At 40.7% G+C, this 26,475-nt stretch overlaps 1 protein-coding gene across 4 annotated transcripts; it reads right to left on the bottom strand.

Annotated features, from left to right (window-relative positions):
* Window positions 1–1,991: 1,991 nt before the first annotated feature.
* rnf8 (ring finger protein 8, E3 ubiquitin protein ligase) lies at window positions 1,992–25,843 on the bottom strand. Of its 4 annotated transcripts, none has more exons than XM_014143909.2 (9): window positions 25,606–25,843; window positions 13,289–13,417; window positions 12,753–13,201; window positions 12,074–12,287; window positions 6,740–6,826; window positions 6,556–6,645; window positions 6,320–6,427; window positions 4,038–4,249; window positions 1,992–3,837 (listed from the first exon to the last, which is right to left on the bottom strand). In XM_014143909.2, the coding sequence occupies exons 1-9, from the start codon at window positions 25,729–25,731 to the stop codon at window positions 3,795–3,797; spliced, it is 1,458 nt and encodes a 485-aa protein (XP_013999384.1). In that variant the 5' UTR covers window positions 25,732–25,843; the 3' UTR covers window positions 1,992–3,794.
* Window positions 25,844–26,475: the final 632 nt, after the last annotated feature.

Raw genomic sequence — 26,475 nt, 5'->3', positions numbered from 1 at the left:
ATTGAGTGGAGCTTGTTTCTTCAAAGGGTTTGCAGCGAGTTCAGAGGCATGTCAGTTTGGCACAGTAGCACTATGCTGATTCTCCCAACAGCCCCAAGCTAATAGAAAAGTAGGAATAGGATGTTTAACTTAAAGCTTACCATTTGACAGTATGCATCAATGACACGTCATATACACATTCCTATTAGTATTTAGGTTCTAAAATATAGGACAAAATTATATGGAGTGGGGGAAGGGGTTAGGCAGTGGGAAATGCTTTACTTCATCATGACACTGAAGGCCTAATGACATAATATGGTGTATTAGGAGGATATTTGCTTAATTATGTAATAAGATGGGTAATCCTACTTAGTAACTTAATGGACATGACCGGTCACATGGTGCGACCCAAACGCTTCAGCGTGACGAGGGGGGAGCAAGAGAGAGAGGGTAACTGCTCTTTTCATGGCACATCAGTGTAGAGGCTCCTGGAGGAGGTGGAGGGATGGAGTGAGGGGAGAGAAGACACTGACTAGGGCCCCGGGGCTGACCATCACTGTCGCCCTGGTGTAACGCAGTCTGACAGACACACGCTTCCCTTGCTCTCGGCTTCTAATGGACTGGCATGACATGGGCCTTCTCCACGGAGCAGTGGAGGAGAGGGTCTCCGGAAGCAGGCAATGAAACGCACTCGGGATATCAACCTAGTCGGGGGGAATGAATCAGTGTTGGGGATCCCAGACTGCATCTGCTCTAGCCTGGAACTGAAGTAGAATAATGTGTGGGGAAATCCAGTGTCATCTATGAGTCTTGCATGGCTTAGTGATGTTAGTTAGGCTTTGCTCTTTTAGTGCAACCTCTTCTCCCCATTGCTTTGTGTCTGAAGAACCCAAAAAGATCTGTAACACAGTGGGGAAAATCTGCATGTCGATAAGACTAATCAAAGTAGATGAATTAACAAACCATATAACCTCAATTTATGTTGGTCGTTACAGTAGATTTGACAGGGGACACATCTATGGTTGAAAAGAGCAGAGATAACACTGACTGCATTCTCTATTGACAGGTTAAAAAATGCAATGCCCACACATTTCCAGAAGTGCTGATGTCATTGCGTTGCCAGTTAAAAGCCAATTTATGCTTAATCCAAAAATGTGGTGGAGGCACCATATGGATGGTCTGACACAATCACAGAGCCTCTGGAGGCACAAAGAGGGCAAATTGAGCTCCATACCACAAATGTTGCAACAATGGGGAGGGGGCTCCGTATAGCTCCGCACTGACATGATTGTGTTTATACAGGACCTACCGTCAACCAAACTCACTTCCTTCACAACAGCTCTGCGTTGCTTGGCAAAGCGCAAGAAGTATGAATGCCTTGATTTCTGCAGAGGCCGTATCACCATAAACGCTTCACGGCCACTGCAGATGTCCAATTGACCATGTGGCACCTTTAACAGTGCAGGGTTCCCCTCTGCTGCATCATACAACACAGTAGGATATTGGCCCATATATCTCACCTAGTACTGCCAGTTTCATACAGAGAAGAGCTTTGGTATTGGAAAATGTAGTAGACGCCATCTTTATTTCCAACAGAATTTACAGTGCCTTGAGAAAGTGTTCACACCCCTCGACTTTCCCGTTTTGTTATTACAGTCTGGATTTAAACTGGATTAAATTGAGGTGTGTGTAGATCAGTGACACAAATACTTCAATGTCAAAGTGAAATTATGTTTTGAGAAATGTTTACTAATTAAATTCAAAAGGAAAAGCTGAAATGTCTCAAGTCATTAAATATTCAACCTTTTTATGGCAAGCCTAAATAAATTCACAAGTAAAAATGTGTTTATCTACACCCATAAATTGCATGGACTCACCCTGCGCAAGTGTTTAACACGCTTTAAATGACTAACCCCTCTCTGTACCCCAGACATACAAATAATTGTAAGGTCCCTAAGTCAAGCACTGAATTTCAAGCACAGATTCAACCACAAAGACAAGGGAGGTTTTCCTATGGTTTGCAAAAAAAGCTACCCATTGTTAGATGGGTAAAAAACATTTAATATCCATTTGAGCATGGTGCAGATAAATTATACACTTTGGTGTATCAATACACACAGTCACTACAAAGATACAGGCGTCCTTCCTAACGCAGCTGCCGGAGAGGAAGGAAACTGCTCAGGGACCTCACCCTGAGGCCAATGGTGACTTTAAAACAGTTAGTTTAATGGCTGTGATAGGCAATAACGGAGGATGGATCAACAATATTGTAGTTATTCCACAATACTAACATAAAATGACAGAGTGAAAAGGAAGCCTGTACAGAATAAAAATATTCCAGAACACACATCCTGTTTGCAATAAGACACTATAGTAATACTACCAAAAAATGTGGAAAAGAAATGAACTTTTTGTCCTGAATACAAAGCATTATGTTTGGGGAAAAGCCAACACATGACAGAGTACCACTTCAAATATTCAAGAATGGTGGTGGCTGCATTTTTTAGGATAAAAAGGCAAAAGAGCTATGCACAGGCAAAATCCTAGAGGGAAACCTGGTTCAGCCTGCTTTCCAACAGACACTGGGAGACAAATTCACCTTTCAGCAGGTCAATAACCTAAAACAAGGTCAAATATACACCGGGGTTGCTTACCAAGATGACATTGAATGTTCCTGAGTGGCCTAGCTACAGTTTTGACTTAGATTTTCAAGCCAATTTATTGAAAGACTTAAATGGCTGTCTAGCAATGCTCAACAACCAACTTGACGATTTGTTTTTAAAGAATGGATATATATTGTACAAACCTAGTGTGCAATGTGCTTAGAGTCAAAGCTGTAATTGCTGTCAAAGGTGATTCTAACATTGACTCAGGGGTTGAATACTTACCTAATATTTATTTCCCATTTAATAAAAAAAAAATAATTCCACTTTGACAGAGTATTTTTAGAAGATCATTGAGAAAAAAAAAAAAAAAAAAGACAATTAAATCCATTTTAATCCCACAACATTTGGAAAAAGTTAAGGGGTGTGAATACTTTCTGAAAGCACTGTAAATTGTCTTCAAAGATCCCCTTGTGTAAGAGAATTCAAAACCCAGCACAGAGAGAAAGAACACCCATCCGTTTATCCATGAAGAGTGCCAGCAGTATTTCCTGCATTATTGTTGGGAATGGATGGTGGCACAATCACACTTCTCTATTTGCCTCCATGGCAGGAGCCATTGCATTAGTTGCTAGGCAATGTGGCTGTGTGTAAATTGCCAAAGAGTAGGTGGAAGGTGTGATTTGAGAAGTGGAATTTACAAAAAGATGGATAAACCAGTTTCACACCCACAAAAATAGTATGTTTTTACTGGCGCCACCTTGTGTCCATTTCTGTGCAGAGACATTTTGTGACACAAAACGAATGAAGAAACTTTATTCTGTTTCATTGGGAAAATAAATGAACACAAAAAAGACAGACATTGTTACTAAATATATGAACACTAACGTAATTTATCGTACAATTTTGAGTGCCTTAGTTTCCTGTCAAGGACTGGCTTTTTCCTCTGCACTCTCCACGGCCGTCTCTGACTGAACCTTACAGGACAATGCGTGTAACAGAAAAAAAGGAAAAAAAGTCACGTGAAACACCCAACGTCAAATGGGCTAAAGAGTGACATTGTCCACGTCTGAATCATCACTGATATAAGACGCGGGGCTGGAACTCCAAATGACGCTCCCTTCCAGGGAGATGACGGAGCTGAAGCTATCCATGAAGAGATCACTGTTACTGCTGCTGCTACTACTACTGCTGCTGCTGCTGCTGCTGCTGCTACTGTCGTCGTCGTGGATCACCATCACCTCCTCTGGCTGGGCTGTGTGGAGAGACAGTAGTAGAAGGCACTATGAGAGCCCTTCATAGACCCACACTGTCCTGGGTCGTGTTCAGTAAGGCACACTTGTTGACTGATTTCACTTATCACACAAACATCCATCCATCCGCCACATCTTCACCCATGAATTCCAAGGCTTCCCCTCAACAACTTCTGCAAACTTAGGAGTGGGGTGAACGCACCTCTCACCTTTCCTCTCAGTGATGAGCACCAGGCGTCTCTGCTTCATGTCTGGGGTGAGCTGCTCCACCATGCGATCGATGCAGTTGTCCAGCACCAGCGAGCAGGTCTGCGACAGGATGGCCTGCCGGCAGATGGGGCACTCATCCTTCCGCTTGCGCCACTCACTGATGCAGTGCAGGCAGAAGCTGTGGGCGCAGTTAAGGGTCACCGCCTGTAGGGGATATATGAACGAAGGATCGAAACAAAACAGCTCGGATTAAATGCTCAGAGCATTCAAAATTCTGTTTTACCTGTGTTTTGTATCATATTATACTGTAAAAGTGTTATTTCCTGGTTAAAAATAGGGCTAGGCGATATATCAAATTAATGTTTTAGAGTGATGTTCCAAATGCCTGTATCACAAGTACTTATTTTTATGAGTGTTGTGTCTTTTTAGTCTCATATCCTTAGCTCCTTCTGTGCTGTGTGCACCTTCCCACTTGCACAGACACCAAGCCCCTTGCCCTGCCACTCACAACAATGACGAAAGTTTACCTTCTTCCTCTGACGACAAGCAGTGTAAGGGATACATTGGGATTTTTGCACTTCCCTAGAGTCAGATGAACTCGTGGATACCATTTCTATGTCTCTGTGTCCAGTATGAAGTAAGTTAGAGGTAGTTTTTGCGAGCCAATGCTAACTAGCGTTACCATAGACATCCAGTTATTGTGCCATCTGCCAGCAGATAACCATAGACTTCCAGTCATTGCGCAAAAGCTAGTTAGCAATTGCGCTAGTGCAAGTTAGCAACGACCTTCAAACCTCACGCAGAGAAATAAAAATGGTATCGACGAGTTCATCTGATTCTGGGGAAGTAGATAAAGGGCCTCATTGTCAAATTCCCTTTAAACTCGCCATTTGCATTTGAGGTTTGGTCCAACAAAAATCGGTCATATGGACACCGAAATGCTTTGGCATTATTTTACTGTAACAAGTTATCCTTTTTAAGTTATCGTTAGAAAGGTTGTGTGTCAACTCCCAAAATGTAGAAAGCAGACCCTACTAAACCAAGAGTATCAATGAACATGATTGCTCAGTTTGTCACGTATTGCAGTACTGCTAGCATCATTTTAGACAGACTTATGTGCTAGCTGTCTAGTCTTTCATAAAAATGTGCAATGAGCAGAAAAATACGCATTTAAATTGGGAATTGGCAACTTGTTTTATTCTGAGAAATAAGCATCTTAACTAGGTAAGCCACTTGATTTCAATATCTTAAAGTGAACAGGCTGTGTTGTTCAAACAGTTGAAGACAGACAGGAGGGTGTATTCATAACAGTTCAACTGTTCTACCTTATTAGCAAGCAAATAGATCCAAGTTGGTAAGACTTTAAATATAAAAGATTTGCTGGCTTCTCACTAGCATGTGGGCTTTTACTTAATAGATTTATTATGAGACCCATGTACATTTTCTAGAATGCCTGCTACAAGAAGTTGGTCATTATTAGTGGATGTGCATGGTCTGGTTACATTTGTAACAAAAATAGCATTGTCATAGAGACTTGAAAGCCAGATCAATTACATTTAGTTGGTCATATTGTTGTGGAAGGCTTATATCTAGCCTAAATATAACATTTTTATTTTTTTACATGCAGTTTATTGACCTTTAATTGTGCAACAAAGCTTACTTTAACTTAAATGCGTATCGCCCATAATGAAGTGGCACAGCGGTCTAAGGCACTGCATCACTACAGACCCTGGTTAGATTCCAAGCTGTATCACAACCGGCCGTAATTGGGAGTCCCATAGGGTGGCGCACAATTGGCCCAGCGTCGTCCGGGTTTGACCGGGGAATGCTGTCATTTTAAATAAGAATTTGTTCTTAACTGACTTGCCTAGTTAAATAAAGGTCAAATAATTATAATATATATCAATTACATTTAGTGTTGGCAACAAACACATTTGCCAGTGTTATATATATATATTTTTTTAAGTCAGCAGGTTTAAACGGGTGGAGTTTTGGCTTGTCCGATGACGTCATCAGGCAGTATAAGTTAATAGAAAAATAAAGAGCTCCAAGCCTCTCTGCCAATAACAGAAAAACAGATTTGATATTGAGATAAAAACAGCTGCATTGGGCCTTTAAAGTAACCTTTCGCTGTGATAACATTGGAATTACAGATTGAGATTACAGTACAGCGTCTTCCAGTCAGTAGCTATACTCCCAGACAGAGATGTAAACTTAACTGTACATGAGACTGTTAGAGATCCAATGGGAACTCCATACGGTCAAAATATTTACCTTAATGAAGAGCTCAGAACAAATGATGCATTGAAGTTCGTTCTCCAGCACCTCCGTCATTTGTGTTACCACCTCCTCCTTTTGAGTTCTCGCCCTCTCCTTCTCTTCCTGCAAGACAACACATCGGTTTGAAACCTCAAATTTATTTTAATCCAGGCATGTCAAGTGAAGAGCGTTTCATTCAAACGAGTTAGGAAATTCAATTGAGTGAGGAAGTCACGCTGGAGGTAGCTTACCTTTGTCACCTCCAGCTCTTTGTCTTTGGCCTTGAGGACGTCCTCGAAGCCTTGTCGAGAGAGTGCAAGTTCCTCTATGACTTTTCTTTGCTATATAGATTGCAACAGATTCAAGATTGGTTACACAAATAATACAGTTGTGTCGGGCCTTTAATACAAGAGCTTAATGTTTTATGTTGCTTACCTCTTGCAATGCCTCCTCCAGCTGCTTTTTCAAACCCTTCTCCTCCAACTGTTTTTTCAAACCCTCTTCATGCTGTGTTTTTTGCACCTTTAAAAACAAACACATTTGCCAGTGTTAAATGAGTCATCAATTCTGGAGCACACCTTGATCATTATCAAATAGATATTTGCTCTACTACACACTGAAATACATGTGTAAAATTCCTCCTGAAAGGTCTTGTCAGAGTAGTATAATATATACAGTGCCTTCAGAAAATATTCATAACCCTTAACTAAATCCACTGTCGTTACAGCCTGAAGTCAAAATTGATTAAAATGTTTGTTTTCTCTCACCCATCTACACACAATACTTCATAATGACAAAGTGTTTTGTTGACATTTTAGCAAATTTATTGAAAATGAAAACGCAGAAATCTCATTTACATACAGTAAGTATTCATACCCCTTTGCTATGACAATCTAAATTGAGCTCAGGTGCATCCAATTTTCTTTGATCATCCTAGAGATGTCACTACAACTTGACTGAAGTCCACCTGTGGCCAATTCAATTGTTTGGACAAGATTTAGAAAGAAACACACCCGTCTATAAAAAGGTCCCACAGTTGAAAGTGCATGTCAGAGCAGAAACTATACCAATGAAGTCCAAGGAACTGTCCGTAGCTCTCCAAGAGAATTGTAATGAGGCATACAGGACCAAAGTTTGGACACACCTACTCATTCAAGGGTTTTTCTTTATTTTTACTATTTGCTACGATGTAGAATAATAGTGAAGACATCAAAACTATGAAATAACACATATGGAATCATGTAGCAACCAAAGACGTTAAACACATCTAAATATTTTAGATTCTTCAAATAGCCACCCTTTGCCTTGATGACAGCTTTGCACACTAAGCATTCTCTCAACCAGCTTCATGAGAAATGCCTTTTCAGTCTTGAAGGAGTTACCACATATGCTGAGCACTTGTTGGCTGCTTTTCCTTCATTCTGCGGTCCAACTCTTCCCAACCCATCTCAATTGGGTTGAGGTCAAGTGATTGTGGAGGCCAGGTCATCTGATGCAGCACTCCATCCCTTTCCTTCTTGATCAAATAGCCCTTACACAGCCTGGTGTGTTTTGGGTCAATGTCCTGTTGAAAAACAAATGATAATCCTACTAAGCGCAAACCAGATGGGATGGCATATCACTGCAGAATGCCGAGGTAGCCATGCTGGTTAAGTGTGCATTGAATTCTAAAGAAATCACAGACAGTGTCACCAGCAAGGCACCCCCACACCATCATAATTCACAGTGGGAACAACACACGCGGAGATCATCCGTTCACCTACTCTGCATCTCACAAAGACAAGGTGGTTGGAACCAAAAATTGCACATTTGGAATCATCAGACCAAAGGACAGATTTCCACCGGTCTAATGTCCATTGGTTGTGTTTCTTGGCCCAAGCAAGTCTCTTCTTCTTATTGGTGTCCCTTACTAGTACTTTCTGTGCAGCAATTCAACCATGAAGGCCTGATTCACACAGTCTCCTCTGAACAGTTGATGTTGAGATGTGTCTGTGACTTAAACTCTGAAGCATTTATTTGGGCTGCAATCTGAAGTGCAGTTAATTAACGAGTTCTGAGGCTGGTAACTAATCAACTTATCCTCTGCAGCAGAAGTAACGCTGGGTATTCTTTTCCTGTGGCGTTCCTCATGAGAGCCAGTTTCATCATAGCACTTGATGGTTTTTGCGACTGTACTTGAAGAAACTTTCAAAGTTCTTAATTTTCTGGATTGATGGACCTTCATGTCTTAAAGTAACGTAGTGTTGTTTCTCTTTGCTTATTTGAGCTGTTCTTGCCATATTGACTTGATCCTTTACCAAATAGGGCTTTCTTCTGCATACCAACCATACCTTGTCACAACAACTGATTGGCTCAAACGCATTAAGGAAAGAAATTCCACAAATTAACTTAACCTGTCTGGGCTAGGGGGCAATATTTTCACGGCCAGATGAAAAACGTACCCAATATAAACAGGTTACTACGCTGGCTCAGAAACTAGAATATGCATATTATTAGTATATTTGGATAGAAAACACTCTGAAGTTTCTAAAACTGTTTGAATGGTGTCTGAGTATAACAGAACTCATATGGCAGGCAAAAACCTGAGAAAAAAATCCAACCAGGAAGTGGATTGTAGTTTTTCAAGACTGGGCCTATTCAGTATACATGGACTTAGAGTTCAATTTGCACTTCCTAAGGCTTCCACTAGATGTCAGTCTTTAGAATGTGTTTCAGGCTTTTGCAGTCAACAGAGAGCGAACAAGACCTCCTGGAGTCTGATGACCAAGAGAATGACAGGCCACAATTACACGCATTCACGTGAGGAGGTAGCTGTGTTCCATAACGTTTTAAGACATTGGAATCGTCCGGTTGGAATATTACTGAAGTTTTACGTTAAAAAGGCCCTAAAGATTGATGTTTTACAACGTTTGACATGTTTCAACGAACGTAAATAACCTTTTGTCGTGAAATATTCGGCGCGCTTCCTACATTTGGAGTAGCTTACTGAACGCGCAAACAACAAGGAGTTATTTGGACATAAATTATAGACTTTATCGAACAAAACAACATATTGTGGACCTGGGATTCCTGGAAGTGCCTTCTGATGAAGATCAAAGGTAAGTGAATATTTCTAATGCTATTTATGATTTAGATGACTCCAAAATGGCGGGTATCTGTATTGCCTGGTGTATGTTTCTGAGCGCCGTACTCAGATTATTGCAAAGTGTGCTTTCCCCATGAAGCTTTTTTTAAATCTGTCACAGCTGTTGCATAAAGGAGATGTTCATCTATAATTCTTTGAATAACAGTTTAATATTTTATCAACGTTTATGATAAGTATTTTTGTAAATTGTTGTGCTAATTCACCGGCAGTATTGGTGGCAAAATATTTTCTGAACGTCACGTGCCAATGTTAAATGCTGTTTTTGGATCTAAATATGAACTTTATCGAACAAAACATACATGTATTGTGTAACATAAATGTCCTAGGAGTGGCGTCTGATGAAGATCGTCAAAGGTTAGTGCTTCATTTCGCTGCGTTTTGGGTTTTATTGACTTGTCCTTGCTTGGAAAATGGCTGTGTGATTATTTTTGTCTATGTACTCTCCTTACATAATCTAATGTTTTGCTTTCGCTGTAAAGCCTTTTTGAAAATCGGACAATGTGGTTACGTCAAGGATACGTGCATCTTTAAAATGGTGTAAAATAGTCGTATTTTTGAGAAAGTTGAATTATGACATTGTTGTTTTTGAATTTGCCGCCCTGATATTTCACTGGCTGTGTCCCGCAGGTGGGACGCTGGCGTCCCACCTAGCCCATAGAAGTTAAGGCACACCTGTTAATTGAAATGCATTACAGGTGACTACCCAATGAGCTGTCAAGGCAAACGGTGGCTACTTTGAAGAATCTCAAATGTATTTTGATTAAACACTTTTTTGGTTACTACATGATTCCATGTGTTATTTCATAGTTTGATGTCGTCACTATAATTCTACAATGTAGAAAATAGTAAACAAAAGAAAAACCCTGGAATGAGTAGGTGTATCCAAACTTTTGACTGGTACTGTATAACTGGGAAAGGGTATAAAACAATTTCTAGAGTAATAAACATTTAAGAGCACAGTGGTTTCCATCATTGGTAAATGGAAAAATTATGGAACTACCCAGACTCTGCCTAGAGCTGGCCGTCCGACCAAACTGTGCAACTAGTAGTGCTGAGCGATTTGTGCTTTGAGGTTGTTTCGGTTAGATAAAAAAAAGTAATATAGATCAAGGTTTTCAGTTTCAATTGATTTTTTTACATTAAATGCACTATGCATCATGTGGGTTGAATGCTGTAACACAGAATAAAACAATGAATACCTTGGTAACCTCATTGCTGCTATTCCTGCATTTCAGTTGAATGCCTCCTTGCACTTTCAATTTGCCGTCATTGCACATTTAGACATCCCACTTAACATACATTGTAGTTAATTGTTTTACTTGTATATTTTTTGCATTCTTTTATTTACACTTCTGGTCAGATGCTAATTGCATTTCCTTGTACTGTACTTGTTCAATGACAAAGTTGAATCTAATCCATGTAGAATAATGGCCTGTTGGAAACAAACTCCCTACCTCATCGCATTGTTCAGTCTGGATCTGATTTATCTCTAGAGAAACTGTGCAATGTGCGCATTGAGCTCACAGAAATAAAACAATTAGTTGTTTAAAACCCGAGAAATTAGAGATTTCAGTTGATCGCTCAGCACTAGCAACCAGGCAAGGACCTTGATCAGGAAGGTGACCAAGAACACAATGACCACTAACAAAACGACAAAGTTCCTTGGCTGAGATGGGAGAACCTACCAGAAGAACAACAGTCTCTACAACACTTCACCAATCTGGTCTTTATGGGAGAGTGGAAAGACAGAAGGCTCATGAAAGACATAAGAACAAAAGATTCTGTGGTTTGATGAGACAAAAATGTATCTCTTTGGCCTGAATGCAAAGCGCTACGTCTGGAGAAAACCAAGCACAGCTTATCACCTGTCTAACACCATCCCTACCGTGAAGCATGGTAGTGGCAACATCATTCTATGGTGATGCTTTTCAGCGACAGGGAGACTGGTAAGGACCGAGGGAACAATGAATGGAGCCAAAAAAAAAGGCAAATCCTTGATGAGAACCTGCTTCAGAGTGCAAACGACCTCAGACTGGGGGGGGGGGGGGGGGCGAAGGTTTACATTCCAACAGGACAATAACCCCAAGCATACAGCCAAAGCAATGCCAGAATGGCTTCAGAACAGTGGCCCAGCCAAAGTCCAGACTTGAAACCCATTGAAAGACTTGAGTGCTGTTCATTGCCACTCCCCATTTAACTTAATGCGAAAATCCCCAAATCCAGATGTGCAAAGCTGATACAGACATACCCAAAACGACTGAAAGCTGTAATCGCCTCCAAAAAGGTGCTTCTACAAAGTATTGCATGAGGGCTGTGAATATTTATGTAAATTACATATTTATGCATTTCATTTTCAATATACATTTCTAAAAACATGTTTTTACTTTGTCATTATGGGTTATTGTGTGTAGATGGGGAGGGAAAACTATTCAATCCATTTTGAATTCAGGCTGTAACAACGTGGAATAAGTCATGGGGTATGAATACTTTCTGAAGGCACTGATCACAACAAAAAATAATAGGCTAGCAACGGGGTATAGGTCTGTAAGTTATGTGAATGGAGGATAATCTTATAAAGAGCAGGAATTCTGGATGAATCCCTGATATCCCCCACTGAGGCTCACCTCCAGGCGGTTCTCTGTCTCGCTGATGGACTTCTCCAACACCTCCATCCTGTGCAGCTGGCCCCTCAGCATCTCCAGCTGGCTCTGCAGCTCCCTCACCTGCTCCTCCCGGTGGGGGTCGTCACGCTGTCGCCCCCCCTCACCCTCCAGGGTCTCCACCCGCCGCTGGGTGAAGTTCATCCGCTCCCGCAGCACCAGCATGTTCTGGCTGTACCTAGCAGCCAAATCAGTACATTTTTGTTTTTCAGTCTGGATGTTAATAATGAGAACACCTGGCCCTTTCTACAAATCTGTCCTTTCCTCTTTCATCGTGCTGATCTAGGGTTGCAAGATTTCGCTAACTTTCACAAAATTTCCCAGGTTTTTCAGAAATCCTGGTCAGAGGATCCAGATTTCCTGGTTATTCCCTACTGATTCCAGAAATCTTCCTAACAGGATTTCTGGAAAAGTTACCAGAATTTTGCAACTCTTTGCTGATCAAAAATAATTGACCTGGTGAAAGCCAGCCTAATGATGAGCTTCCATCATATTGTTTCACCTGTCAAGTCTTTTCCAATCAGTGCAGACAAGGAAAGGAAATGAGGACTGACTTCTAGACAATTGAGAAAGAGCCATATTCTCTTTTATATAGAACCTGCCCAATATGTTATGAATGTAGCAGCAGGAGACCCAGACGTACATTTCTAGGCTGGACAGATTCCTGCTAGGACTGCTGGGTCTCTCTAGAGGCGAGTCCAGCCTCCGATGCTGCCGCATGCTGGGCCCGGCCTCCTCCCGTACCCTGGTCCCTGGCCTGTCCCGGGGCTCGTCTGTGGGGCAGGCCTGGCCCTGGGACTTGTCTGTGGCAGAGTGGCGGTAGAGCTTGGATTTAGATGAGGTTGAAGGCTCCAGTTCAGAGTTAAATTTCCTCTTCGTCTTCTTGATTCTGGATGCGGCGCAGGCCCCTTCACTAGGTCCCGTCACTAGGTAGGGTTTGATGTCCTCGAGGCGCTGCCGAACCAGTATGTACTCATACTCCACTTTGGTGCCGACGATGGGCACCCCCAACTTTATCGAGTCCCCAAGCCTCAGCAGGTGAGCTTTGTCCACAGGAATTCGTTCTCCGTTCACCCACACACCATTAAGGCTCTGGAAAAAGAATAAACTGCTTACACCTTTTTGTTTTTATAATAAAAATACTTTCATTTTAAAATTGGATATATGGAGAAGCTGTACCTTCTTATCGGTCACCGTCCATTGGCCGCCGTCTCGTTGCTTGAACATACAGTGCATTCTGGATATCATTAGGGGGCAGCTTGGGGACACGAGCTGGTGAGTGACATTTAAGCCACGTCCAATTGTGACCTGAGACAAGAATGGAGCTTAGGGAATTTCATTCACACAGTAGCTCGTTATACTTTTTTGCATAATGTTTACAATATTTCTTTGCATAGAGCAGAATAAGAGGCCATAGTTCTCTGTATGATAGAGAAATGTTCTAGTGATGTTATGGCGACCCGTCATTCAGGGCAGGTCGAGACAGTTTTGTATGTTATTTTAGCATTAATAGATGTAATTGTTTGTAAACTATGTAAAGCCACATACAAAAATTGACTCTTTCTTAAGGCATCACCAAAATGCAGGTGTTTCAACCTAGCTCAGTGCTTCTGTGGTGGTGGAGCAGCAAGCGGAAAATATGGAGCGTAAGGGTTGGTAATGTTCTCTAGTTGCGCCGTGATTGGCTCAGTGTTCTGTCACTCATTAGGGACATTACCTCACCGCAAAATCTACGGGTAGAGCTAGAAAATTCAAGCCCCTTGAGTGCTGTCATAGAGTTATATTAGAAGTGCACAACCAAGAAGCCTCAAGGTCATTGGCCACAGAAAATGACATCAATTCAGTTTATATCTACCGTAGCCTTGATTGGACTTTTGTCCAACCTCATACTTCTAAAATCTTAGCTAGCAAGCTAGACAAGCAGTCATCATGAATCAAGTGGACATTCTACTGGCAAATCCTTGTCATATGAAGAGAAATTATAGATAAAACGTATCGGTGCTCATCGGCCATAAACATTAGACAACAAGTTGGAAATCGCAAATTCAACAATGAGTGGAAGGAATCAGTGGCTAACCATGCGTTGCAAAGCAAATCACTAGCCTGCTATTCCGAGTTTCCAAACAATTGGAAACTCGGAATTGGAAAATCTCAGACTTCGGTGAGTTTAAGCCAACTGGGAACTCTGGGGGTGTGAGAGCTCCAAATCGGGCCTCTTTCTAGAGCGCTGGCCTGAAGATCACTGACGACATGATTCAACCTTGTTTATGTTGTGTAGTAAGCGGTCAGTAGCCCATATGTCTCACCCTAATAATTTGTTTCTCTACATTAAAAGTGCAGAACAAATAGTTAGACTACGTCTGTCCTAGCTCGCTTATTAATGTCTTAACCGAAATTACAGATTGCCTCTTATTCACTCGACCACTTATGCCATAGTTTGTACATAACAATTGTCAGTAGAAACCCCATTTGTTTAAGCAGGTCAGCCATATCAGCTATGTTTTTCCAAAAGGCAGTAAATGAGGCTGAATGAGCTGTTTCGCTGCCAGAAAAGGCTCTGCTGATACTACTGCTTCACCTGGCTAAGGATTCACTCCATGGTGCTGAAAAGAAATCTCTGCTGTTGGGAAAGCTTTATGTAGGCCCTAACAGTTTGTGGGCAGCGTTTGTCACCGTTATAGTGCAATTGAAGTATTGTTTTGTGTTGTGGCTTTGCTGGCATGCAGTGGCGATTTGAACATGTAAATCTTGGTGGGGCAAACGCCCACTTTTATGCATGCCAACAAAGCCACTACACAATACATTAATTGCACTATAACGGTGACAAACGGTGCACACGAACTGTTAGAGCCTACATAAATCTGTCCAAACACAAGCACTGCTACACTTTACCAAACAACCTAGTTAGCTAATAAAAGTTTTCCTATTGATATCTGGATTCTGCGACGCAGTTAGCATTAACGCTTGGACCGCTGATATATGTCCCGGGATCCATGCTCAAACAAGGTGGTACTACATTGACAAAGGATGTAGCCTAGCTGCTAGCTATCAAGCTAGGCAACCTGGTCTACTACTGCTAAGCGGTTAGCCCTTGTGGCTAGGGCGGCACTTCAATTTGTCTTGGGCTTAGGACTACCGATTTCTAGAGTGTTCTCCTCCCGGCGTCTTTCATTTTACGGAGTGAATAGCGGGCTCGCCCTACTATTAGTACTTCCATGCCGACGAAAAAAAGACAAGGATCACATCTCTGTTGGGCAGTTACATGAACTCTTGAAGAAGCAGAAAGTATAAGGGAACTATACTTCAGCAGGAAAATAACTTTAAAAGCTTCATACAAATTTGGTATTTTATTAGGATCCCCATTAGCTGTTGCAAAAGCAGCAGCTACTCTTCCTGGGGTCCACACAAAACATAATACAGAACATCATTAGACAAATGATCCTGGAGTCTACCAACAAACGGCTGGAGGACCTGACTAAAGATGTAGGAGACATTAACACAAGCCTTCAGTTCACACAGAAGGATGTGGATGTATTGAAGACCACACAGGATACACTTCCCAGAAACTGTTCCTTTATGCGGAATGAATTCACCACAGTTAGGGAGGGCCTCCAGAACATGTCTGGGAAGGCTGATTACCTGGATGGACAATCGAGGAGAAATAATCTTGTAATACATGGTATCCAGGAGAAACAAAGTGAGACATGAGCTGAATCAGAGGAGAAAGTTTGAAAGCTGTTTTCTGAGGAGCTACAATTGAGTCAACAGGTTGAGCTGGAATGTGCCCACCGGTCTGGGAAACCAGAGGGCACTGGTGGTGTCAATGAAACCAGACCCAGGCCAATTGTAGTGAAATTCCTCAGGTTCAAGGACAAGCTTGCAGTCCGTGAAAAAGCCAAATGCATTAAAGGGTCCGACACCTTCAATGAGGATTTCTCTGATGCAGTCCGTCAAAGAAGAAATTAACTAATACCAGCTATGAAGGCTGCAAGAGAACGAGTTGACAAAGCATACCTGAGGTATGACAAACTGATTGTTCACCCTCACTCCCAAGGAGATCTTCTTTTGAGGCTGCTGAGACCTCTCTATACATGGATACAATTTGTTCAGGAGGGACAGAAATAGATATGGGGGTGGAGTTACAGTTCACATCCAGAGTCACATTCCAGAAAAACAACGTAAGGACTTAATGTTGAATTGATTAGAAGCGCTATGGGTACAGGTGCATTTACCACTGTTGGAATCAGCTAAACTGATCATTGAGATAGTAAATGAATAATAGGAAGTGAAAGAGTCTGAAGAAAGACAGATGGCGTCAGAATGTGAGGAGAGCAACGTGTGAAACAGGGGAGACAGAAGGACATCTGTGGATTAAATGAAGGAGGGATTGATTCTCTTAAGGCAGTAATAAAGGTTTGCTATCCTGTTACCCTCTTTATTAGCTTCCTGTGGAGTCATAAACTGTAAAGATTGGAGGAGTGTTTTAAGTAGGATGTATAACTGAAGTGAGAAATATTTAGCTGTCTGATTACAGCTGTACAGAACCTTTGGGAAGAATTAAACTTGGTTAAAACTTCTCTAGTGTCCGTGAGTTATTTGTTCTGAAAAATAAGAACCTAACACCACATTTGAAACCTATACTAGTTGGTTGCTGCTATAGGGCACCTAGTGCTGATGTGAAATATCTTGATGTAATATGCGAAATGTTGGATAAGATATCTGATGAAAATAGGTAAATATATTTTGGGGGAGATAAGAATCAAAAAAATGTTTTTAACACCAACTGTCAAATAAGAAATGCATTTCTGTTGCCAATGTATGTAACCTGACCCAAGTTATGACATATCCAACAGCAGGGGTGGAAAAAGTACCCAATTGTCATACTTGAGTAAAAGTATTAATACCTAAATAGAAAGTTACTCAAGTAAGTCACCCAGTAAAATAATACTTGAGTAGAAGTTTAAAAGTATTTGGTTCTAAATATACTTAAGTATCAAAAGTAAAAATCATTTCAAATTCCTTTTATTAAGCAAAGCAGATGACACCATTTTCTTGTTTTTAAAATGTGCTGATAGTAAGGAGTACACTCCAACATGATTTACAAACAATGCATTTATATTTAGTGAGTCTGCCAGATCAGAGGCAGTAGGGATGACCACCTGTTCTCATGATAAGTGTGTGATTTATAATTTTCCTGCCATGCTAAGCATTCATCATGTAAAAAGTACTTTTTGGTGTCAGGGAAAATTTATGGAGTAAAAAGTACATTATTTCCATTAGGAATGTAGTGAGGTAAAATGTTTTACTAATTTATAGTAAAGTCATGTACAGATACACACAAAAAAAAAACACTTTTGTACTTTTACACCACTGCCAACCAGAACGTTCACTAATAGGTCTGTTATCACGTCATCAACTTGTATCGATTACATTTTTACTAACATGGCTGAACATTGTTCTAAAGCTGTATCAGTGGCACTAGGTTGTAGTGATCATAACTTGCTTGCACTCACTAGGAAAACAAGCTACCGACGGTCGTACAGAGGGTTCAATCAGGACTCATTTGTGGATGAGATTAAGAATGTGCAATGGTTAGAATTGTGTAGTAAGGATGATCCTGAAATGTCACCAAGTTTGTTTATGAAATTATTTATGAGTATAGCTGATAAGCATGACCCTTTAAGAAAATGCACTGAGGTCAAACGGTGCCCCATGGATTGATGAGCTGAGAAATGTAATGATTCAACGTTATGGTGCCAAAAAAGCAGCAGATAAATCAAGCTAAACAAAGGAAAGAAGGGATTCTATCAGCACAAAATGTACGAAGGGTGATTGGGGGAAAAACTGGAGAATGTTGAACGCCATTCTGGGTGGGAATTCTAACGTCTGCCTCTGTTGAATCAGAGGGTATATTTATTACAAAACCATGACATCGCAAACTACTTTCATTAATATTTTACAGGCAAAGTGGACAAGTTGAGGAATGCTATGATTCATGTCATATACCCTAATAAAAGATTGTATCATGAAGGAGAGGCAATGCATGTTCAAATTTCACCAAGTATAAAGGGAAGAAGTAGGAAGGATGCTGTTGTCTCACCTGGTACAGATAATGTTGACACCAAATTGCTTAGAGTTACAACTAACCAAAAACCTACCCCAATCTCTCAGTGCTTGATGTATGGGGTTGCACAGAAGTCTGGATAGAGTCAAAGGTTATTCCACTAAGGATTAAAAAAAAATCTGCATTCAATCACTGGTCCTAATAGTCGTCATATAAGCTTGCTACCTGTGTTGTATCTGTAGAAATCAAGGATTATTTCTCATGTAATGGTCTGACAACAGGTTTCCAGAATGCATACAAAGGGTATTCTATGAGTATGGCCTTAGCACAAATGACTGGTTAAAGAGTATGGATGACAGGAAGTTAGTTGGTGTAGTGTTATTAGATTTCAGTGCTGCTTTTGATGTAATTGATCATGAACTGTTACTAGGTAAACGCAAATGTTATGGTTTTAAGTCTGCAGCTCTAGCCTGGATGGAAAGCTATCTATCCAGGAGAAGGCAAAACATGTTCTTTAATTGGTAGATTTTCAAACAGTAAAGATATACACTGTGGTGTTTCTCAAGGAGGCTGCCTAGGCCCACTTCTCTAGCTTTACTTATGATTGTAGAGTCAATGTATAGCGCAGCATCAGAACGTAATGAGCTAACAGATGTACTGAGTAGTGAACTAAGAACTGATATGAACAAATAGGTGTTGAACATTTCTAACACTAAATGTATTGTATTTGGTTCAAGATATGCTTGCTGATGATACCCAATTGAATTTGTCGATGAATAGAACGCATGTAGAGCAAGCGAAAAGAAAAAAAAACTACTAGGCGTCATGTCAGACTCAGCTTTATCATGGTCAGAACACATAGATAATGTTGTTAAGATGGGTAAGGGAATTGCTGTTACAAGAAAAAGTTCAGAGTACGTAACATATAGCACTCAATCAGGTGATTCAATCCCTGGTCCTATCACACTTAGAGTACTGTCCAGTTATATGGTCATCTGCAGTAATGAAAGACAACAAAAAAAATCTCCAAAACAGGGCTGCCAGATTAGCTCTATCTGTATGAATATGATCCAAATGCATCAGAATCTTACATGGCTTCACATTGAAAACAAAGTACTATCCAGTCTTCTGATTTTCTTTAATGAGAGAGAGATATATATATATATAATTATTTATTTAAACTGCCCCCCCAGGCCAGTTAGTACATACTAGAGACATGCATAACCACCAAACCAGACAAGTAAATTCAGGGCATTTAAGACAGTGGTTCCCAAACTTTTTATAGTCCCGTACCCCTTCAAACATTCAAACTCCAGCTGTGTACCTCCTCCTGCACCAGGGTCAGCGCACTCAAATGTTTGTTTTTTTTGCCATTGTAAGCCTGCCACACACACACGATTCATTTATTAAACAAACTCATTCTTATGTCACAACTCAGCTCATGGAAAGTGACAAAGAGCTCTTATAGGACCAGGGCACAAATAATTATAAATAATTTTGCTCTTTATTTAGCCATCTTACATATAAAACTTTATTTGTTCAATGAAAATTGTGAATAACTCACCACAGGTTAATGAGAAGGGTGTGCTTGAAAGAATGCACATAACTATGCAATGTTGGGTGATATTGAAGAAAGTCTCAGTCTTAAATCATTTTCCACACACAACCTATGCCTGTATTTTGTTGTCATGCTAGTGAGGGCTGAGAATCCAGTCTCGCATAGGTACGTGGTTGCAAAAGGGCATCAGTGTCTTAACAGCCGATTTGCCAAGGCAGGATACTCTGAGCGCAGCCCAATCCAGAAATCTGGCAGTGGCTTCTGTTAAATTCAATTTTCACAGAACCGCTTGTTGCAATTTCGAAGAGGCTCTCTTGTTCAGATATCGGTAAGTGGACTGGAGGCAGGGCATGAAAGAGATAACGAATCCGGTTGTTTGTGTTGTCTGTTTCGGGAAAGACCTGCGTAATTGCGCACCCAACTCACTCAGGTGCTTCGCTATATCACATTTTACATTGTCGTAAGCTTGAGTTAATTTGCACAACAACAAAAAAATCATACAATGATGGAAAGACCTGTGTGTTGTCCTTGTTAACCTGTTAGGGCTAGGGGGCAGTATTGACACAGCCGGATAAAAAAATGTACCCGATTTAATCTGGTTACTACTCCTGCCCAGTAACTAGAATATGCATATAATTATTGGCTTTGGATAGAAAACACCCTAAAGTTTCTAAAACTGTTTGAATGGTGTCTGTGAGTATAACAGAACTCATATGGCAGGCAAAAACCTGAGAGGATTCTATATGGGAAGTGGCCTGTCTGACAAGTTGTTGTTCATCTGGGCTCTTTTTATTGAAGACTGAGGATCTTTGCTCTAACGTGACACTTCCTACGGCTCCCATAGGCTCTCAGAGCCCGGGAAAAAGCTGAACGATATCGAGGCAGCCTCTGGCTGAAACACATTATCGCTTTTGGCAAGTGGCCGATCAGAGTACTATGGGCTTAGGCGCGTGCACGAGTCGACCCCGTGCTTTATTTTCTTTCGTCTGTTTACCTAAATGCAGATTCCCGGGCGGAATATTATCGCTTTTTTACGAGAAAAATGGCATAAAAATTGATTTTAAACAGCGGTTGACATGCTTCGAAGTACGGTAATGGAATATTTAGAATTTTTTTGTCACGAAATGCGCCATGCTCGTAACCCTTATTTACCCTTTCGGATAGTGTCTTGAACGCATGAACAAAACGCCGCTATTTGGATATAACTATGGATTATTTTGAACCAAACCAACATTTGTTATTGAAGTAGAAGTCCTGGGAGTGCATTCTGATGAAGAACACCAAATGTAATAACATTTTTCTTATAGTAAATCAGACTTTGGTGAGTGCTAAACTTGCTGGGTGTCTAAATAGCTAGCCCTGTGATGCCGGGCTATCTACTGAGAATATTGCAAAATGCGCTTTCACCGAAAAGCTATTTTAAAATCGGACATATCGAGTGCATAGAGGAGTTCTGTATCTATAATTCTTAAAATAATTGTTATGCTTTTTGTGAACGTTTATCGTGAGTAATTTAGTAAATTCACCGGAAGTTTGCGGGGGGTATGCTAGTTCTGAACGTCACATGCTAATGTAAAAAGCTGGTTTTTGATATAAATATGAACTTGATTGAACAAACATGAGTGTATTGTATAACATAATGTCCTAGGTGTGTCATCTGATGAAGATCAAAAAAAATGGGTGTCTGATTATTTCTGGCTTGGTACTCTGCTGACATAATCTAATGTTTTGCTTTCGTTGTAAAGCCTTTTTGAAATCGGACAGTGTGGTTAGATTAACGAGAGTCTTGTCTTTAAATAGCTGTAAAATAGTCATATGTTTGAGAAATTGAAGTAATAGCATTTCTAAGGTATTTGAATAACGCGCCACAGGATTCCACTGGCTGTTACGTAGGTGGGACGATTTCGTCCCCCGGGCCTAGAGAGGTTAATGCAGACAGAGAATAGCTCCAACTTCTTGAAAATAGTTGCGGAGAGTCCCTGTAATCCTAGATTCAGATCGTTCAGGCGAGAAAAAACGTCACCCAGATAGGCCAGTCGTATGAGAAACTCGTTATCATGCAAGCGGTCAGTCAATACTTTGCCCTTGATGACCAGTGCACTTCTGTATGTTGTAAAAGCGTTACATGGTCGCTGTCCATATCATTGCATAGTACAGAAAATACACAAGAGTTCAGGGGCCTTCCTTTAACAAAGTTAACCTGTTGGGGATAGGGGGCAGTATTTGCACGGCCGGATAAAAAACGTATCCGATTTAATCTGGTTACTACTCCTGCCCAGTAACTAGAATATGCATATAATTGTTTGATTTGGATAGAAAACACCCTAAAGTTTCTAAAACTGTTTGAATGGTGTCTGTGAGTATAACAGAACTCATTTGGCAGGCCAAAACCTGAGAAGATTCCAAACAGGAATCGCTCTCTCTGACCTTCTTGCGCTATCTTGGCCTTCTTGATCATCTCTAACCAAAACAAGGGATCTCTGGCATAACGTGACATTTTCTAACGCTCCCATAGGCTCTCAGAAGGCGCCAGAATGATGAATGGTGGCTTTGCAGGCCATGGCTGAAAAACATTAGCGCATTTGGATAATGGTCGATCTGAGGACAATGACACTGGAGGCGCGTGCACGAGCCGACACCATGTTTACTTTCTCTCTCTTTGAACGAAAACAACAACTCCCGGTCGGAATATTATCGCTTTTTTACGAGAAAAATCGCATAAAAATTGATTTTAAACAGCGTTTGACATGCTTCGAAGTACGGTAATGGAATATTTAGAATTTTTTTGTCACGAAACGCGTCGGGCGCGTCACCCTTCTTTACCCTTCGGATAGTGTCTTGAACGCACGAACAAAACGCCGCTATTTGGATATAACTATGGATTATTTGGAACCAAACCAACATTTGTTATTGAAGTAGAAGTCCTGGGAGTGCATTCTGACGAAGAACAGCAAAGGTAATCCAATTTTTCTTATAGTAAATCGGAGTTTGATGAGTACCACACTTGGTGGGTGTCAAAATAGCTAGCCTGTGATGGCCGGGCCATCTACTCAGAATATTGCAAAATGTGCTTTCACCGAAAAGCTATTTTAAAATCGGACATAGCGAGTGCATAAAGGAGTTCTGTATCTATAATTCTTAAAATAATTGTAATGTTTTTTGTGAACGTTTAACGTGAGTAATTTAGTAAATTCACCGGAGTGTTCGGTGGGAATGCTAGTCACATGCTAATGTAAAAAGCTGGTTGTTGATATAAATATGAACTTGATTGAACAAAACATGCATGTATTGTATAACAATGTCCTAGGATTGTCATCTGATGAAGATCATCAAAGGTTAGTGCTGCATTTAGCTGTGGTTTGGGTTTATGTGACATTATATGCTAGCTTGAAAAATGGGTGTCTGATTATTTCTGGCTGGGTACTCTGACATAATCTAATGTTTTGCTTTCGTTGTAAAGCCTTTTTGAAATCGGACAGTGTGGTTAGATTAACGAGAGTCTTGTCTTTAAAATGGTGTAAAATAGTCATATGTTTGAGAAATTGAAGTAATAGCATTTCTAAGGTATTTGAATATCGCGACACGGGATTACACTGGCTGTTGAGTAGGTGGGACACAAGCGTCCCACTGGCCCAGAGAGGTTAACCATTTTCACTGTAGTGTCCAAAACGTCTTTCAAGCTGTCAGGCATTCCCTTGGCAGAAAGAGCCTCTCGGTGGATGCTGCAGTGTACCCAAGTGGCGTCGGGAGCAACTGCTTGCACGCATGTTACCACTCCACTATGTCTCCCTGTTATGGCTTTTGCGCCATCAGTACAGATACCAACATGAGCAGCAGCTACATTTGGCTACGTATGGACAGTAAGTAGAATTCCCGCGAGAAAGTAACGGTTAATGTGATTGGATGTTAATTACTTGACTAGGCTACCTGTATTTGACATTGTTGTTATTTTGCTGAACACTAGATGGTTTCATTTTATTTTGAGGTGAAACGAGGCTACTCAGGCAAGAAAAAAATCCTCACCCAAATGTATAGCCCCGTTGGAAAATATAAATGGCCTGTTTGAAAATGTGAAGTAAAAAATAATAATTTGAATCTCATTTTTATTTGGCATACCCACGACAGGCATTACACGTTTGGGAAAACACGATCTAACCCAAGGACAAATCGCCTTTACAGTTTTAAATAGAGCCATAGCTGAATGGAGCTCTTTACCAATCCATATTTCTCAGGGAGAAAGTAAATCCACCTTCAAGAAAGAAAGAATTAAGTTCTAATGCGATAAACAATATGACTGACAGGAAATAGAAAGCATCAACTGAATGTTAAGTGTGTTTCCTGTCAGGTATTTTAATTGTCTATTTGTTAAATGTTTGTAAAGTCTTGATTTGTAATGTCTTAATTGGTGTTGGACCCCAGGAAGATTAGCTAATGTTATGGCGTTAGATAATTAGCTAATGAGGATCCTAATAAAAATTCACAAATTCACACCCGACTATCAGCGAAGCCTTGTCTAGCAGTGAAAGAGTTTATTCAGCCTCTTACTGCATTTGGAAAAAAACATAGCAGAGCCCCACCTGCCTTGAACGACGAGTCGCCACTGCTGGCATGAATCTAAAATGTAGTTTTTGCTCCACCAAGATTGACATGCTAAAATCGCCACTGGTGACATGTATTGTATGTAAGGGTTGTAATTTAAAAACAAAGCATTTGTGTTTAGTGAGTCAGCCAGATCAGAGGCAGTAAAGGAATGTTCTCTCGATAAGTGTGCAAATTGGACCATTTTCTATCCTGCTAAGCATTCAAAATGTAACGAGTACTTTTGGGTGTCAGGGAAAATGTATGGAGTAAAAAGTACATCATTTTCTTCAAGAACGTAGAAGTAAAAGTAGTCAAAAATATAAATAGTAAAGTACAGAAATCCCCCCAAAATACTTTAGTACTTGAAAGTATTTTTACCACTTAAGAGCTAATTGTATATTTTGCCTCCCGGAACAGCATGGTTTAATCATTATGAAAGACAAACATGGAGCTGGAGGAAGCTTGTCATTAAGTGCTTGGCGTCTTATGACATGTCTACATAATTATACCTACGGAGGAGCTGCTTTTATGGAGGAACTTTGAACGTTTTTGTGAACTCCCGAGTTGGTTTAATGTTGAACCTTGCCAAACGTTAAACTTGAGTGTGCAGAGCAGCACTAGAATAACAAACACGTCTTACAGTTTTGTAGTTAGTAAATCCAATGTGAAACGTGATAACTGTAGTACCCTTTACTAGCATTGAAAAAGTAAATAATTCTCTAAACATCAAATATAATTGTAACATGCTTCGTAAACAGGTGTATACTAACAGTGAAACGCTTACTTTCGTATAGTAAAATGTATAGTAACACGAGGAACAAATACACAATGAGCAATGATAGCTTGGCTATATACATGGGATACCAGTACCAAGTCAATGTGCAGGTGTATGAGGAAATTGATGTAACGTTAGCAGCGTATGTGATGAGTGTGGAAGTCGAAATGTGTGCACGTGTAATTTATGAATTAAACTAGTAACGTCGTCAGTACTAGGTTACAGTAACCTATGCTTCAGAGGGTAGCCTACACTGTACACACCCATTGGCAAATATAGTATTTCCAGCTGGCAGATACTGGAATAGGTTTGAGTGACAGAGAGGGCTTTGCATACTGAACAGGTTTCAGCCCTTGACTACCATTTCGCATTCAATAGGGATTTAGCTAACACTCTAGGTAGCTAGCTAGCCAGTAGGTTGAGGTTCAACTTTAGCACCAAACAGCTAACATGTACATACACGTATGCTTGATTCGCAGCTACATTTATTAACGGCTAACTATCGTTAGCTACTGTACCTCTGTATTCTCGAACAAGCGGAGCCAGTCCAAATCTTTCCCGACTCGTGTCAAACACCATACTAATTTCTTCGCAGATTCATCTTCCTCAGCTGTAGAGAAATTTGAGCTTTCTATTTGGTCCATTTTACAACATATTACAGCCAGATAACTGAGCAAAATATGTTTCGTTTTCCCTTCTTAGGGGGTGACAGAGCCTTCAGAAGAAAATAAATCACGTGACATATATAAAAATAAGTCCCACAATGCCTCACTCCAAAACCTGTTGGGTTTCCACTACTTACCCAAGCCACAAAGTCAACATTGACTACATCGTAAAACTTAATTAAAACAAACATTTGCTTTTCTGTCTTAATGTAAGTGTTAGGTTTAATAATACATATTTAATATTACATATTAATATTACATATTACATACAAGATACATTTAAGAAATGGCGGGGTTTAACGCAACAAACTTGGCACACCTGTATTTGGGGAGTTTCTCCCATTCTTCTCTGCAGATCCTCTCAAGCTCTGTCAGGTTGGATGGGGAGTGTTGCTGCACAGCTATTTTCAGGTCTCTCCAGAGATGTTCGATTGGGTTCAAGTCCGGGTTCTGGCTGGGCCACTCAAGGACATTCAGAGACTTGTCCCGAAGCCACTCCTACGTTGTCTTGGCTGTGTGCTTAGGGTCGTTGTCCTGTTGGAAGGTGAACCTTCGCCTCAGTCTGAGGTCCTGAGGGGTCTGGAGCAAGTTTTCATCAAGGATCTCTCTATACTTTGCTCCGTTCATTTTTTCCTCGATCCCGACTGGTCTCCCAGTCCCTGCCACTGTAAAACATCCCCACAGCATGATGCTGCCACCACCCTGCTTCACCGTAGGAAATGT

Source organism: Salmo salar, chromosome ssa15 (genome assembly GCF_905237065.1).
Source record: "Salmo salar chromosome ssa15, Ssal_v3.1, whole genome shotgun sequence".
Classification (NCBI taxonomy): Eukaryota; Metazoa; Chordata; class Actinopteri; order Salmoniformes; family Salmonidae; genus Salmo; species Salmo salar.
Note: the sequence above shows the minus strand (reverse complement) of the source record. Positions and strands in the feature narration are given on the sequence as shown.

What these genes read in the sequence shown, in the direction of transcription:
- rnf8 (XM_014143908.2), bottom strand. Translation starts at nt 25,731, where the DNA reads ATGGACCAAATAGAAAGCTCAAATTTCTCTACAGCTGAGGAAGATGAA. An exon ending in GGACGGTGACCGATAAGAAG is followed by an intron (nt 13,202 to 13,288) that starts GTACAGCTTCTC and finishes TTCTTTTTCCAG; the next exon opens with AGCCTTAATGGTGTGTGGGT. An exon ending in AAGAGCTGGAGGTGACAAAG is followed by an intron (nt 6,428 to 6,555) that starts GTAAGCTACCTC and finishes GTTGTCTTGCAG; the next exon opens with GAAGAGAAGGAGAGGGCGAG.